The 16,103-nt window shown below is 41.1% G+C and overlaps 1 protein-coding gene across 30 annotated transcripts in view; it reads left to right on the forward strand.

Annotated features, from left to right (window-relative positions):
• The window catches only part of LOC110082048 (microtubule-associated protein tau), a 91,588-nt gene extending 76,227 nt beyond the window's left edge, over positions 1 to 15,361 (forward strand). For 18 of the 30 annotated variants that reach the window (XM_078377837.1, XM_078377843.1, XM_073004194.2 and 15 more), the window contains 3 exons: positions 271 to 352; positions 2,747 to 2,859; positions 11,309 to 15,361. In XM_078377837.1, the coding sequence (XP_078233963.1) occupies positions 271 to 352; positions 2,747 to 2,859; positions 11,309 to 11,524 (411 nt within the window). In that variant the 3' untranslated portion in view covers positions 11,525 to 15,361. Of the gene's footprint in view, positions 1 to 270; positions 353 to 2,746; positions 2,860 to 10,522; positions 10,653 to 11,308 lie in introns of all 30 variants that reach the window. The other 12 variants (XR_013537537.1, XM_078377841.1, XM_020799275.3 and 9 more) reach the window with 2 other exon arrangements.
• The last annotated feature ends 742 nt before the right edge of the window (positions 15,362 to 16,103 follow it).

A 16,103-nucleotide genomic window follows, 5' to 3' on the forward strand; every position in this document is an offset into this window, starting at 1 on the left:
TCAAATAAAAAGTTTGTGCATGCTCGCCTGTGGTTGGAAACTTTGCTACAACACATGCCTTGGCTTCACAATTTCTGGTGGAGAACTTTTCTTCTGCCTGTGCTTGGTTGATTAACTTTTCAGATGTCTTTTCAGACTACATTTCTTCTCCAGCTGGGTTCCAGTGTTTTATCTGTCTCACTTTTTCTGCATTTCTTAATTTGCTTTTTCAAGTTAAAATAATGCCTGGCCTGAAACACTGTGTGCACTTTTTCCATTTTGTTCTCACAGATACAGATTGTTTACAAGCCAGTGGATCTCAGCCACGTAACATCCAAATGTGGTTCTTTGGACAATATTCATCATAAACCAGGTGATGTTGATGTGCACTGTGAATCTTTTTTTTAAAAAGCCCGTGCTTGTTATTTTTTCTTTATATTTTACGTTCTTATAAAAATGTGCTATGCTTCTGGCAGACAGTTCAGTTCAAGTGGAATTTGTGGCTTTTTCCCTGAAATTTGAGAGGGGAAAGGAGGAAGGAAGGACGAAAGTACAAGGGCTGGAATCCTGCCTATTTAACACTACTGCATAAGAGCCATCTCATATTTATGTCCCACCCCTCTGATAGGCTAACCTTTGCACACTTGATCTTGCAAGAAATCCTATGGAAAAAGCAGCCTGTAACTATCAGATGAGACAAAGATGACATCCTTGACTCTAGTAATTGCTGTCAGAATAAGACATACATGCTTGGAAAACATGAAACTTCATTGTCTGGGTGATTCAGATAAATTCTGGTTCATAAGAAATGACTATGTGCAAAACTGACATGACAGAATTATTTTATTTATTTATTTATTTATTTATTTATTTATTTATTTATTTATTTATTTATTTATTTAATTTAATTTAATTTAATTTAATTTAATTTAATTTAATTTAATTTAATTTATATGCTGCTCACACTACCCAAAGGCTTACAGCAATTAAAATACAATAAAATTTAGAACAATTAAAATACAATTAAAATATATATAAAAATTGCCATCGGACTCACAGCTAATATTATTTCAATTAAAAGCCTTCTGGAACAGGAAGGTTTTGATCTGGCGCTGAAATGTCATCAGCGTCAGCGCCAGACGAATCTCAGTCGGGAGGGCATTCCATAGTCTGGGGGCAGCTGCCGAAAAGGCCCTTTGTCTACAAGCCATCCCTCTTACCTTCTTAAGGGATGGCTCTTTCAAAAGGGCCCCCTGGCCAGATCTTAACTGCCGGGTAGGTTCATGTGGAAGGAGGCGGTCCTTCAGGTATCCAGGGCCCAAGCCGTTTAGGGCTTTATATGTCAAAACAAGCACTTTGAATTGGGCCCGGGCAGCAACTGGTAGCCAATGTAACTTACACAGAATCGGCTTGATATGTTCCCTGGCGGCTGCACCACTCACCAGCCGCGCAGCTCGATTCTGGACTAGTTGCAGTCGCCGGACCATCTTCAAAGGCAGCCCCACGTAAAGCGCATTGCAGTAATCTATGTGGGATGTTACCAGTGCATGTGTGACTGTCATGAGACTCCGCTCGTCCAGGTAGGGCCATAGCTGGTATAATTTCCACAGCTGAAGGAAGGCGCCCCTGGCCACCGAGTCCACCTGGGCTTCCAGTGTTAGGCAAAGGTCATGGTACAGGGCGACCAAGGCAGTCTCCGTGCCAAAACCCGGCCTGAAACCTGATTGAAATGGATCCAGAAAATCCGTTTCATCCAGCAGTGCCTGGAGTTGCCCGGCCACAACCCGCTCCAACACTTTGCCCAAATAAGGGAGGTTCGCCACTGGTCGGTAGTTGACCACCAGCCTTGGGTCCATGTTAGGCTTTTTAAGGAGTTGTCGAATTACCGCCTCTTTCTAGGCGGTAGGGACCACTCCCTCTCTCAAAGAGGCGTTCACGGCCTCCTGGGCCCAGGTGCGAACCCTCCTGGCAGATCTTCCAATTAGCCAGGATGGGCAAGGATCGAGTGGAGTGGTGGTAGAACGGACAGATCCAAGCACCCTGTCCACATCCTCAGGTCTCAACAATTGAAACTCATCCATTAACACTTGACCTAAGCAGGGCGCACTGGACACATCCTCTGATTCTGCAGTAACGGTGGAGTCCAACCCACTGTGAATCTGAGCGATTTCCCCCTCAAAATGGATGGCAAACTCATCACAGCGAGCTGATGAGCAGTCCAGGACCTCCACCGGATTTCCCGGTTGAAGAAGATCCCGGACCACCCGAAACAGCTCTGCTGGACGACATTCTGAGGAAGCAATACGGCTGGAGAAATATTGCCGTTTCGCCAGCCATATTGCCACGAAATAGGCCCAATAATGGGCTCTAAGTCGTGTTCGATCGGACTCCCAGTGGGATTTCCTCCACCTGCGCTCCAGCTGTCTCCCGATGGCCTAAGTCATTTATACGATGGCCTAAGTCATTTTAAATTTTATGTCAGTGAATAATTAATAAATACTTAATGTCACACATGTTGTATGTATGCATCACTTAGGAACTGCCCCAGATGCTTTTTCCTGGAGAGAAGCAGTATACATTAAGTGTGATACCTGCCTTTATTAGTGTCTTCTCCTTGATCACTGTTTTACAGGCATATGCACCTGGTCTGTGGTATATTCTTTATTTTGTGCACGAAACAAAATTTTAAAAGAAGCATGTTTGCCCCAAAGGCACTGTTGTCTGCTCTTTTTGCTTTGTGTTAACCATGATCTTATTTCTTCCTTAGGTGGTGGGCAGATAGAGGTGAAATCTGAGAAACTGGATTTCAAAGATAAAGTGCAGTCTAAAATCGGTTCATTAGATAACATTACCCATGTCCCTGGAGGAGGAAATAAAAAGGTAAACATCCTGTCTCAAACTATTCTCTGTGCATGAGAGCAAAGTCTTGCCAAGATGGTAACAGACCAGAGTGCATTTGCATGGTGACTAATAGTGGCTCCAACCAGTTTTCTCCCAGGGTCTGGTACGTTACTATTTTGGACCTTCTTTTTTCCCACAGGCTGCCATTATCTTACCAAGTCCTCAGTTTTACCTGTGCATTGTCTGTAAACATATCTTAATGCCTTCCGAAGACCATTATGATGTCTGTCAGACTAGGAGTGAATGGGAATTTCCTCAGCCGCTTTCCCCACTTAAATCTGAAAACAAGCCTACATGTTGTTTGCAAAATCAGATATTGGTGTGTGGATCTTCCACCTCATTCAAACAACATTAATAAGAACAGAGAAGGCGCAAGGACGTGGTGCTTCTTCTCTGCTCTTACTACCCTTGTAATAAATGTGAATTGTTTTCACAGATGTCTCCTGCTACCCCAAATAAGTTTCAGATTACTCTTAGCACATAATACACTTTGTTCTAAGTAGCAGGAATTCCACCAAACAATGGTTGAAGCAAGCTAGAACAGAATTCTCATTTGGACTTTTAAAATCATCTATAACATTTTGACCTTCAGAAAGGTCCTGTTTTTCCCAGTCAAACACTCGACATCTGAAGGTGCATACAGACATACCTAAAAGTAAGAGTCACACTGCTCTGGAAGCATACCCATTATGTGTGGTGGGTGCACCTGTACTTTTCCCAGAACTGACTTCTGAGAAAACCAGTTTTGTGAGTTGAAAGCAACGGCAGTTTAGCTTTTACTTTGAACATGGCAATTCCATTTCCTGTTCCATCTTTCTCAGATCAATCTTACCACTTAAAATAACAGAACTGAAGTGTGTGTGTGTGTGTGTGTCTTTAAAAGTATCATAGGAACTTCCATGTTTAATGGCAGAATAAGAAGCAGGCAAGGTTAACTTGTTCTTTGATTTGAGGCAGAGCCAACGGAACATAGATTCCCAGCTGGTTGTGAGTTCCTTTCCAGTTTTTGGCGTCTGCCCAAAAAGAGCGGTTAATCTGGAGCTCAGCATCAACCTGAAAACCCTGCAACTGACAGCCATGAAACAATGAAACAGAAATACCCTAAGGTGAAAATAGGAGCTTCCGTCTTTTCATTTCTTTCCCATTAGGAACTTTAATTCGATATGGCCTGTCTCCATGCCCTTTTTTTTGCCTTAGGATTTTTGCCACTTCTGCACCCATCCACCTACCCAACCCCATGTAGCACTGCCAGAGTTACTCTTTCTAGCACCCTTCCCTATTTTCTGACAGCATGAAGAGGGAGTTCTTTGTTTTTGTTTTAACTTTCTAGCTACTCCATATACACCACGTTGTAAGAGTTCACAGGTTTATTTGAGTGCAAAGGTGCTAGAACCTGCCTCACCATCTCCACCATCATGAGCCTCTGTGGATCAACTTGTTTCCTCCCAAAAGATGGGAGATGGCTGTGCTAAATTCCTTGCCACTCCTCCCCCAATAGACTCAGGTAGCCAACTTGAGGTTGACTCAGCCTTCCATTCTTTTGAGGTCAGTAAATTGAGTACTCAGCTCATTGGAGGGGAGGGGGAATGTGTAGCCTGCATAATTAAATTGTAAACTGTCCAGAGAATGCTTTAAACATTATGGAGTGCTGTAGAAGCAACACACTTTGCTTTGATCTTCATTTATTTATTATTTTCATTTATATGCTGTTCTTCTGTCCAAATGCAGAGTTGCACACACCAGAATACAGACAAGTGTTAGGTATATAACAAATGCATCAATCAAATAATAAATAGTTCACATACATTTATGGTAAACATGCAAATAAAAGATTAGAACAACCGAAAACTTATCAGACAATGTTGTCTTATATACATTCCCATAAAATGTTTCACCACATAAGTTGTGGAATAGCAGCTTATTAACATCCAGAGACTCAACCAAAACAAAATCTGGACTTCAAGTACCGAAGCACAGACATGGAAACGAGAGTGTGTTTGTTGACAGCTCCCTCTGGTCGTCTCCTGTGATAGGAGACTCTTTCATGGAAATGAGGGACACCAAAGGTTAATTTCCCTAGTCAACTCATGGGAAAGAATTGTAAGGCTTCCAAAAGTAATTGCAAGTGCACTCATTGTTTTTATCTGAAATAGGGACCTTAGATTAATAAGACATTTCTGGTCAGGATATCAGTTTTCAAAGTCCTTTACATAACCTCAAGTCTAAGAAACCTCTTCCGGATATGGAAGACTCCAAAATTTTGCAGAATACCATAGTACCAGAAATTAGTTAGCCCTTTTACCATACAAATTAGTGCATTCTTTGAATCAAGTGCCAGATTTTACTAATTAGAGCTGATTATAGGTTTTGTCCTGTCATCCATTTCACTGTAAAACATCTACCAGCATCAGTAGTCCATACAATATATATATATGCTTGGTGTTCTTTTATTACAACAAAGCAGAACTGGAACTGGGGACCATCTCACAAGAAGCTGAAGACCTCTTTAGCTACAGGTCTGATACTGGCCTGTTTCAACATATAAATTTATTCAAAGCACTAGAGATTTTCTTACATTTCCATATGAGAAGCATGATTTCATGTCTGAAGCCATTCTGTTTTCATCTGACTTCCAAATGTTTTCCATTAGTCAAGACTTTATCATTGCTGGTACCTTGCCTCCAAAATCCTCCAAAACACCTGTCTAGATGATCTTCCAATAAATTCTTCATCCAGGCACCAAGATATAATTGACACTCTGTGTGACAGTTCATTGCCTGCAGTCTCTCACATTTCTCATCAACTGGATGATAATGGCAACATCACTGCTACACTTTCAACACCTGGAAGTAATACTGATCATCACTTTGGTCAGGATTCTGTTCTCTCAGGAGAGAGAGAGAAATGAGGAAAATGGCCCTTGTGTATATTTGGCAAAAGTACAAGGACTGATAATTATATGTCTAGACTTCATCTCTTGGGCACATCTCTACTTTGTACTCTTTGTGGGGGTATATTCTCCCCACCACAACCACATCAATCACAAATAAACTGCAAAGAATATTCTCTGGGAAGTGTGAGGCTAGAATTATGCCTATCTCCATTCAGCCTAAGGGAAGGGGCCCCTTTAATGGAAATTGAAGGTCCATGCTTGTTTCAGGAATTTATGGTATTGTACTCATGCTTCCTTCGATAGGTAGCTTTATTGGAATTGCAAGCCAGTTCAGCTGGCCTTAAAATGTGTTCCTCCATAGGCTTCAGAAAAAAAACCCAGTGTTACCTTTCTTACTTTGTGTCAGAAGCACAACAGTACAGTTAATAAATATATCAGATTTATTTTGCCCAGTTAATGGGCAATACCAAGAACTTTTGAGGGGTAGTTAACATGAAATCTTCAGCAGTACACTTTGAAGGTCATAGAGTACACTGACATTGGTGTGAAGTTGTTCAAAGGTTTTGAAACAAAAGTCCCATTTTCTTAGGTTTACCTTGGTTCTGCCACCTCTAGTCCGTAGTCTCTTAAGTGACTTCCAAGTAATCCAGCTTTAAGTGTGACTGCAGGCTAGACCTACGGTTCCATCCATTTTAAGAGATTCTTTCTTCCTACATTATGTTCCTGGCATTCTATTCTGTTCCTTCAGGATTCACAGATACTCTGAAAAAAGGTTTCCTTGATTTTAATCTATTAGGGGTGGGATGTAACCAAAGAGCCGATGCACATTTGATGAAAGTGCATCAAGTCTTTCACTATTAAGTGTTCTCTATCTGTGTATCTCACTGGGTGCAGTGCCTGCTAGGTAATTGATTCTACCTGAAAGGGATTTGCTTCAAATATCTTAATATGCCTTGGGTGCTAAATCTGCCAGTTTTGCAGTATTATGTCCAGGTCAGGTAAGTCAGTCACCAGAGGTGCACTAGAGCTAGAAGTGTTTATGCAGATATGTTGTCCTTTCAACTTGAGTGGAAAGAAACATGGCCTCTAACTTAGCTGAACATACTTAGCCTGGAGGAATCTGAATATTTAGATTGATTGGCTGAGTTGAAACAATAACGGAACAAGTAGAATTTCTGTTAGATGTTCTTCCCATCATCAAAACTGACGAGACTGCTGACAAAAGCTTTTTATGTACAAGGCAGAACTCAAGTTTAAAATGTTTATATCCCAATTCCTAGTCCTAGATATGGAAAAATAATCTCTTACTTCCTGGTATTTCCCTTATATTCCCCAGATAAGGAGGAAGTGATATAATTGGGTTGATAGATTCTGCTGTGCTCACTTAGTAGATTGAGTCCTGAAAGGTTTCCCCTTGTGATATGGAGCACCTTTAGTACATGCTTTTCCTGTGTGCTGTCCTATTTATTAGTTAATTAAAATAAGATTTACCTTGAAGTCCTTTCTGTTCAGTTGACAGTGGGCAAACCTACAAGGATTATGGTCAAGGAAGTATAGTGCGTGGCAGAACAAGGTTGTTCTTGCTTCAGAAACTTTGCATCTTAGGTCACTGCTCTGCTAGTTCAAACAAAGGAATTCCATGGTAAACCCAACTACCATTGTAGTCACACAAAGGTACAATTGGTGTTTAATTGATTTTTTTTTTTTAAAAAGACAGTTTGAAGCAACTAAAGTGGAGATGAGTGTGTTTGTTGATTTACAGCACAAAGAAGGGAGAAACGGGGTTCATGCTGTTGGAGAAATAAACATAGCAGCCTCTCACTTTAGGTAGGTCTGTATGCACTCCAAGGTGGGCAGAAGCTCTCATGTTTAACATGGAGCATTGGGACAGGAGAGATGTTCTGTTCCTTGGTTTCACTGATATCAAGACAATGTTGAGAATTTTGATTATAACATGTATTATAACATCAGCAGAGTAAGGAGATATTGGTCAGCAGAGATACTTATGACAGTATGACACAGAGAGAGTAAAACCAACAACTTAGTCTATTTACGTATATACATGGAGACTAGGCATTCCTCTGGCAGCATAACATAGCATGAAGCAACACGCAGCATAGGAAAAAGTTATCTGACTTACAGCAGATAAAGATGTTCATTTTACATATGACTTACATACAGTTCTGTGACCAATCAGAAAATACATTACTTCATTTTCTGTTACACAAAGTTTCATCATGTATCACAGCTGTACAAGATTAAGTCTTAATCCTTGATACCCACACCTGAATACATTCAGTACAGTGACTCAGATAAAATCAGCCATTTTACATTTAACTATACAACATTCATATTTAATACATTTTCATGTCTAAATCTCAACAGACAATGACTGAAGTTGTAGTTGCTCTACAATGATTACACCTGAGGAGCATTTCAGATCTCACAAAGACATTTCTCTTCGGAGGCCACTTGATTGTAATCTGAATTACAGGTTGCTGGGAGAATAAGAACAGGGAGTGCATTCTGTTCCTTTCTGTGGAAGGTGCAAATGCAACCGCCTCCTTCTCACAGGGAGATGGATAAGAGGATTGAGTCAAGTCAGAGCTGGTCTGGTCCCAATCAATGTCAGGGGAATGTGCCTGGAAAATTAATTGCCTGCTTAGCTTTAGTTTTTACAATGTATGTGCAGTACTGAGCCCTTAAGTCATCAGGGTTGTCAGCTTTTCAGCTGACTGCTGTAAGTATTGCCTTCAATAGCAACTTGATGTATCAGCAGATACCTGTCTGTTAACATATTAGCTGTGATGTTGTTCTCTACGCTGTGAAAAGGTTTGCATGCTGGTATCTGTGTATCTAGCTTTTGTTAAAAGCATGAACATTCTGCTTTCTTCTAAGTTGGTCACCCAGCTCAGATTTTGGTACACACAGAATTCTGGGCCTTAGCAGAAAGGATGCACCGTAGGTTTTTGGAAGCTTGTTCTGGGAGTGATCCCAAAATACAAGTTATTCTTTTTCTTTGTTTGTGTTTGCCTTATTTGTTGTGCCTGTCTCGGGGAGGGAGGCTCTACTCACGTGCATTTCAGCCCTTTCCTCTCAGACACATCTCATTTTAATAACCTTGTGAAACTCTCTAGCTCTCATTGGCTCCTTCCAGTGAGTGCACTGGCTTCTGATGGGAGAACTTCTCTGCTTCCTTATCCTTCTCTCACAGCCATCTTCACAGTTTCTGGTCTTGAGCATCCTCCGCCTCTTCTCACTTCTCCTCTTTCCTTTCTGCATTTCCTGGGCCACAGTTGATCTCTCTTGGAATTATCTGAAATTGAAAGTTCATAGAATCATAGAATAGGGAAGTTGGAAGGGGCCTGTAAGGCCATCAAGTCCAACCCCCTGTTATGGAGGCATTGCGAATGGAAGCAAACAGAAGTATGAATTTGGACCTGCACATAGAGCTCTGTGTTGGAGGCATAGGAAGAAAGAAGGGTGAGTGAGTGGCAATAACAGTAAATGCTAGAATAAAATTCTTGGGAGAATTAAATCAGGTGATTTTACCTAGAGTAGATAGAAAGTGGGTATTGTCTTTTTTTCCCCCAATTTTTTTTTCCTGAGAGAACCAAAAACTTTGGGACAATTCCATCACTAATATTATTCATCTGTTGTTAGGCTTAATGAATGTGACATGATGTATACTCTCAGTCATCTCAGACATCTAGAGTCAAGCCAGATATATGTAGCTTGTAATTTACATTCATTAGAATAATAAGTATCATGTGCTCTCAAGTCAGTTCTGACTTACGGTGACTCTTTTTAGGATTTTCCCCAGGTATGGGGTACTCAGAAGTGGCTTGCCATTCCTTCTCTGGGTGCTCTGAAGCTGTGCAGCTTACCCAAGGCTGCACAGGCTACCTATTCACCTGGGAGGCACAGTGAGGAATCAGACTCCCAATATCTGCCTCCATAGCCAGATATCTAACTTAAGTCTGACTACTTGAAGTACTTAACTTTGAGAAAATTATAATGTAGGAAGAAGGATAGTCTAACTGACTAATTACATTGAACATGTGGTAAAACTTCCATTTCAGATTTTTTTAAGAGGAAGGGAATGATAAATTTTGGAGCAATCCTGTGGCAAGGGCAATATGTGCAGCATTATACTGCACTGGATCCAGCCTTAATTAGTATAGATCCACTGATATCAGTGGAACTTAGTAAGGCTTGCACCATAGATGAGGTGGTCATTTGAAACTCAGGAAAGATATTAAGTTGGATAGAAGATACAGTTCTATCCACACTTTCACTCTTAGAATGGCTTGAAATAGCATCTGATACCTAAAAATATGATGAGGAGATGCCTTGGACCCCTATAAAGTTCTAAGGTGATTTGTTAGGTGTGACTACAAGTAAGTGTTCAACCACACAGGGGTTGAAATGCATTGGAAACGCAACTGGAGGCTAATAGATCTTGAGGAGACCAGTGAGACCTTTGAACGGGACCTAATAGTTCTAGATGCATCTTGCTGTAGAAGATCAAGTCAGATCAGAGCTATAGTATAGCCCTTATTATTCCTGGGTCTTAACATGCTCCATCTCTACCTCCTGTGGCTTCTACACACTGCAGTTGTGTTCCTGATTCTCTGTCCTCTTCCAATCTCATATGTCCCTCCCTCCCCATTGAAAATTTTTGGTTTCATGTCATCTTATTTGATGATGCTCTTTTGCATCCCACTGACCTTCTCCACCCACATGCAGAGAGAGAAGGGAAAGGAAGACGCGAACGGTGCCCAAAACTCCCCCAGTAAGACTGGGCTTCCTTCCCCCATCACGGAGCCCTCCATCCCCGAGGAGAGCCCACTCCCCGACTTGCACCCATGTGATGCCAGTAAGTAGTTACCCTTTGTAATGAGCTTTCTGAGAGCAAGAAGGGTACCCAAAGCTTGGAGGGCGTTGGGAGGGAACACAGCATACCACTTGCCCCCTGGTTTTCTGTGGTATATAGATGGTCTGTAGTTTGAATCTATACTAACAGCTTTACAAAAATGGCATACTTTCAAAAAAAAAAAAACCTCTAGAAGATGACTGTCCCCAACATTCTGGCACCTTCTCCTGTACTCTCAGTGCTGGACTTAAGTGGAGACTCCTTGGGGTCCTTCATAGATATATAGCATAGCCTACTATCATGTAGTCTGTTATGTATGTACTTGACTCAGGATCTCCAGATGAAGGAAACATAGATTATATCATTTCCCCCCACCCCACCCCCCAAATAACATGCAAGCAGGGTCCTTTTTTCAGTTGTGGGTGCTTTTCTTTAGATTCACACAAACAAATTTCAGAGCCTAGGTCTTCCTGACTCTGAGCTACATTGGCTAAAGCAGAAGTTATGGGGGGAGAAGAGAAACACCATCCAAGTTGACCCACTTTGGCCTACTAGTCAAACACTAGCAGAGGTGGATGGTGGGATAGGGTGTCAACTCCCTCCACATTGTCTACCTAATTCTACTATCCTCACCTGTCTCTTTTTTTTTCTCATTCCAGATTGAGAGCCACAAGCTGTCTTTTCGTGAGAATGCCAAAGCCAAGACTGACCATGGAGCTGAAATTGTCTACAAATCACCCACTGTTTCTGGAGATGCCTCCCCACGTCGCCTTAGCAACGTCTCCTCCACTGGAAGCATCAACATGGTGGACTCCCCACAGCTGGCCACATTGGCCGATGAAGTGTCTGCTTCTCTGGCCAAGCAGGGCTTGTGATTGTGTTTAAGTGGGTGGAGCGAAGAAGAAAAGAATCCACTCTGGCCTTTCTTCCTCTGTTCCTTTATACACCTGCATCCCTCGCCATTGATTTTCCCCCTACTAATGGGCTCTTTTAATCTGCTCCCCGTTTTGCCATTTATTCATTGTCTCTAGCCATGGGATTCCAAATTTATTTATGCCTTGGAAACAAAAGATTCTTACCCTGTTTCCAGAGATCTCAAATCTAGAGAAACACATCCTTTCACTTCTTACCCTGAAACAAAAGGAAATGTAATTGGTTGCTGGGGAAGCTTATCGCTGTTTTAAAGCTCGGTTGTGAGGAAGGAGGAATGGTTTCTGGTACCGTACTTGTGCATGAGTGAGTCAAGCTTGTCCCCTTAGACATAGAAATGAGCCTCTTCTATTGTGATTGTCTAGTAAACGTCCTGACAGATTCCTGAGGGATGCTTTCAGGCAGTGTTACACCTGTTTGTTAAAGAGTATGGATAGAGTACAATTCAAATATACAATCACAATATTCAGTGTGAAGTGACATCCTGGGGGAAATGAATTTTCAGTACAGTATTTTCCTTTTGAAGGAAGAGAGATTTCCACACTGAAGAGAGAAGAAAAGCTCAGTTATAATACATATCTTTATTTTTATTTTGGGCATTTTCCTGGAGTTCTGCTGTAACTTATCATATTTAAGGGCCAATATTTTCCTCTTGCAATTAAAAGGCATAAGGTGAAACTGCATTTGAATTCTCCATGTTGCATGCTCCCCATCCCATTTTTTTTGAAATGATGCATTTAAGGAGCAGCGCAGCACCTTGTTTTCTTCTCCATTTGCAATTAATATCCCCTATTAGAACCATATTTAGTCATGTTTTGGGTAGACCCATTAAAACTAGAGTAATTAAAATTAACTGTGACTGACACTTATTAAAATCAATGGGACATACTAAATATGATTAATCCATTGGTTTTTAATTTTCATACCCCCTTTTCCACCTGTTTCTCACCACAGCAATTTCTGGTGCAATACCACTCCCATGCCATCCTCACTTTTTTCTTACCTGCCCAAATAATACCTTAGATTCTATAGTGCCGGGGACGTCTCTTTTACTCTTGCTGTAGCACTTCTGTGACACGACAACCTGAAACAAGGTCTTGGGGAGCAGAGCAAGGTGGCTCATTAACTGGAGATGTGTTCCTTGTGCATGGCGGAAATGGCTTGGCTTATTCTCTTAGTTCCTATGGGAAAGGTGTGTATATGTGTGAGTAGAAATTTGTGAGGTAGAGTGGTGGATCTGGGGATTTTTGTTTTGAGGACATTTGAAGTATGTGCAGATGACAGATGGAAGGCCAGTTCTCTCAAAGAACACCTCTACTGAAATTTGGGGATCATGTGCATCCTTGTGCCTGTGACGCCCTTTTCATAATACGCATGCTTGTCACTTGGTATCTGCAAGAAGCATGGCAGGTCAAACACAACAGATAGGCTCAGATAAAATGCTTACCTTGCAGAGAGGTCACAATGTCCAAGTTGCCACATGTTGTTCCCTTCATATATAGTAGTTTTATGAGGCAAGTGTGCATGGCTCAAAGCAGCCCCGCTTAACAAAATCAGCAGGGGCTTTTAGAAGTTCAGTCTTGCTCAGGCCTTTTTTTGTAGGGGAGGGAAGCTTGTGTTTCAGATTGGTAGGAAGTGTAACAGCAGTTTCCTGAATGCAAATTGTATCTGTTCACTTCTGCTTAACAACAGCTTCTTTGGTTGGGAAAGCAGATGTTTCTGTGATAAGGATATGTGTTCTTTGCAAACCCATTTCATCCCTGTTGTATAGAATCTTCAGTTCCAGCTATAATTGCCTCTGCCTAGAGTCGCAGTTTGGGGAGAGGCAGTATCCTGCTGTAGGTCGAGTCAACTGCAGCGCTGTGAGCACATTCTGATTTTAGAGGAACATAGATCTTACATCTAGAGCTGTTCATGACTGCAGTTGAATGGGGATAACTGTTGCCCTCAGACACCGCCATTGTTGGTTGGGATGCTCACCCTCCCCATTTCTATCTCCCCAATATGAATTTCTAAGTAGAGCAAGCACCCCCAAACACATGCAGTTATGGTATGTTAACATAGCCTCAGAAACAACAACCGGCTTGAGCTAAACTAGTGCAGTTAATTCAGATTAGATTCTCTAGCACAGTTGTGCTCATTCCCCTTTACACTTTCCAAACATAGCAGATGACAAAAAGATACAGAGCACATCCTTTTTTGGGAAGCTATATTCCTGGCTAGATAGGTGGAACTTAGAAAGCTGTTTAACACAGAAATATGGAGGCCTGAGTGAACCAGGGAAACAAGTTGCATCATTTGGAGTGTGTCACTGAAAACACAGCAACAAATATGTTTTGACCTTGCTGAACTGCCTGGAAGGTGGCAAGTGGATGTTGAAATGTCCCTTTTGTCATACAAATCAAGACAGTCAAGTGTTTTCCAAACATTTTATTTCACTACCCGTAATACTTATATTCTTACATCTAACTTGCAGATAGCATCTTGGCTTGGGAGAACTTTAACCCACCTTCTGTTCCTGCATTAAATACAGAAGTAAAAAGGTTTAATATCCACAGTTTTTTTCTATGGCACCCATTCAGTGTTGTTCCTTGTGAACGCCTCTTTCCACCACATTCTTGAGTGCGCTGTATGAGACACCATAGTAGTTTAAAAAAATAGACTGACCTCAGCATGTTTTTGCCTTTCGCACTCATGCAGCAGAAATAATATTTCTGAGGATCTTATTTGATTGAAAGTTGTAGGATTTAATGACATGTGGGCATAGCATGTTGGCAAATAAACCCCAATGTTGTTGTTGGTTATTCTGCTCCATTGCAGTGCCCATATGACAAGTCCGAAGAGCTGCACAATGCAGGTCATTAGCAAATTAAGTTGTTCTTCTTTTCTCTCTAATGATTGTATGATGCTATGTTTAAAACAAAGCCTGTAATTATCTTTGAATTTACTTTAATATGTGAGTAAATTTGCACATCTTACCTTGAAAGTGAATAAACTGCTTTAGTTATTTATATTATGATGCAGCTTGGCATAACCCCCCTGCATTAGTTGTACATGTCAGTTTTACATTAGCATAAACTATGTAAAATGTCAAGTTTTTCAACATCAAAGTAATGAAAAGCAATCATATTTTAAAATATAATTCTCTCCCCCCTCCCAAATATTACTAAATAGCCTGGTCCGCCATCCACTGATTTCATTTTTCAAATCGTCCAGTTCCTGAAGCACCGGATACATTATTTAAATATTCTTTCTATTCCCCCCCCCCCAACAATAAATCTAGCCTAATCCATAGCAGCTGTTCCCCAACGTGGGTTTTTTTTAATGACTTGCTTTAGGATACACAGGCATCATTTTTCCAGATAGTTAGACCCTTGAGGGTTCAATCTAGGTCCATGTCAAACTGTCTGGCGGATGTCTTGTCTTGGTATATAACTATACATATCTAGGGGTGTGAATAAGTATTAAACTTGGCAGATGAAAATCATGGTTTTGAAGTTAAGAACAAGAAAGAATAGTGGGCTTTGTTACATGAACGTGGAAGTATAAAAAAAGGATAATGGAGTTTAGAAGACCCACAATTCTCTTTTAAAGTTTTTTCGGGGGTGGGCAATGAATGGGGAGGGGGTGGGAAGGGAGTAAGATCTCCGTATGATCATCATAGCTTAGCTACCTGTCTGTGACTGTCCATATTGTATTTGTGTGTTTTAACAAATGGTTTACACTGACTGTTGCTGTAAAAGTGAATTTGGAAATAAAAAAGTCATTACTACAATATTAAATTAGTTATCCCTCTTTGTCTGAGGGATAGCATGCAGACTGGGGTGGTTAGAAGAAGGCATCCAAGTTAGAACTGATTCCTACAGACTGTGTAAAATGGACAGGGAATCTACAGCCCCCCCCCCAGATACCCTAACACTATTCCCACTTAGCCCAGTGTAAACTGTTGCTGAAATATTAACTAAATTGTTCCAAAATAGTTATCACACATTGTAATTCTCTATTAACTGGGTCTCATGCAGAAAAGCCAGGCATGCATTGATTGTTTTTCAATATTCTTCTCAACAAATCATAAAGGGGAATATTTTGTTACTTGTATCAGTTGTTCCCAACCTTGGGTCCCTAGATATTCTTGGGCTAAAACTCCCAGAAGCTGTGCTGGCTAGGATTTTTAGTTGTGGTCCAAGAATATCTGGGGCCATAAGGTTGGGAACCACTGACATACACCTTCCAGCTATGGACCGGGGGGTAAAAACACCTTCTCTGAAGAGCACACTTCCTACTGGTACACACTATGTTATATAGAAAAGCCTTCAACATTGTACCTAGTCCAGGCAGTTTCCTTCCAGAGCGGTATCGTAAAAGTGGACTAGCTGGCAATGCAGGAGGAGGTGCACTAATGTATGCCTAACTGCCTTTTGAGGTTTCCTGCCTCCCACCCTTCCTACCTTCTTCCTTAACACTCCTCAGCAAAAAAGGAAATGAATTCTTAATTGTCTTCAAAGAAAGCCCACAGAGACATTG

The sequence above is a fragment of the Pogona vitticeps genome, chromosome 6, assembly GCF_051106095.1.
Source record: "Pogona vitticeps strain Pit_001003342236 chromosome 6, PviZW2.1, whole genome shotgun sequence".
NCBI classification, from domain to species: Eukaryota; Metazoa; Chordata; class Lepidosauria; order Squamata; family Agamidae; genus Pogona; species Pogona vitticeps.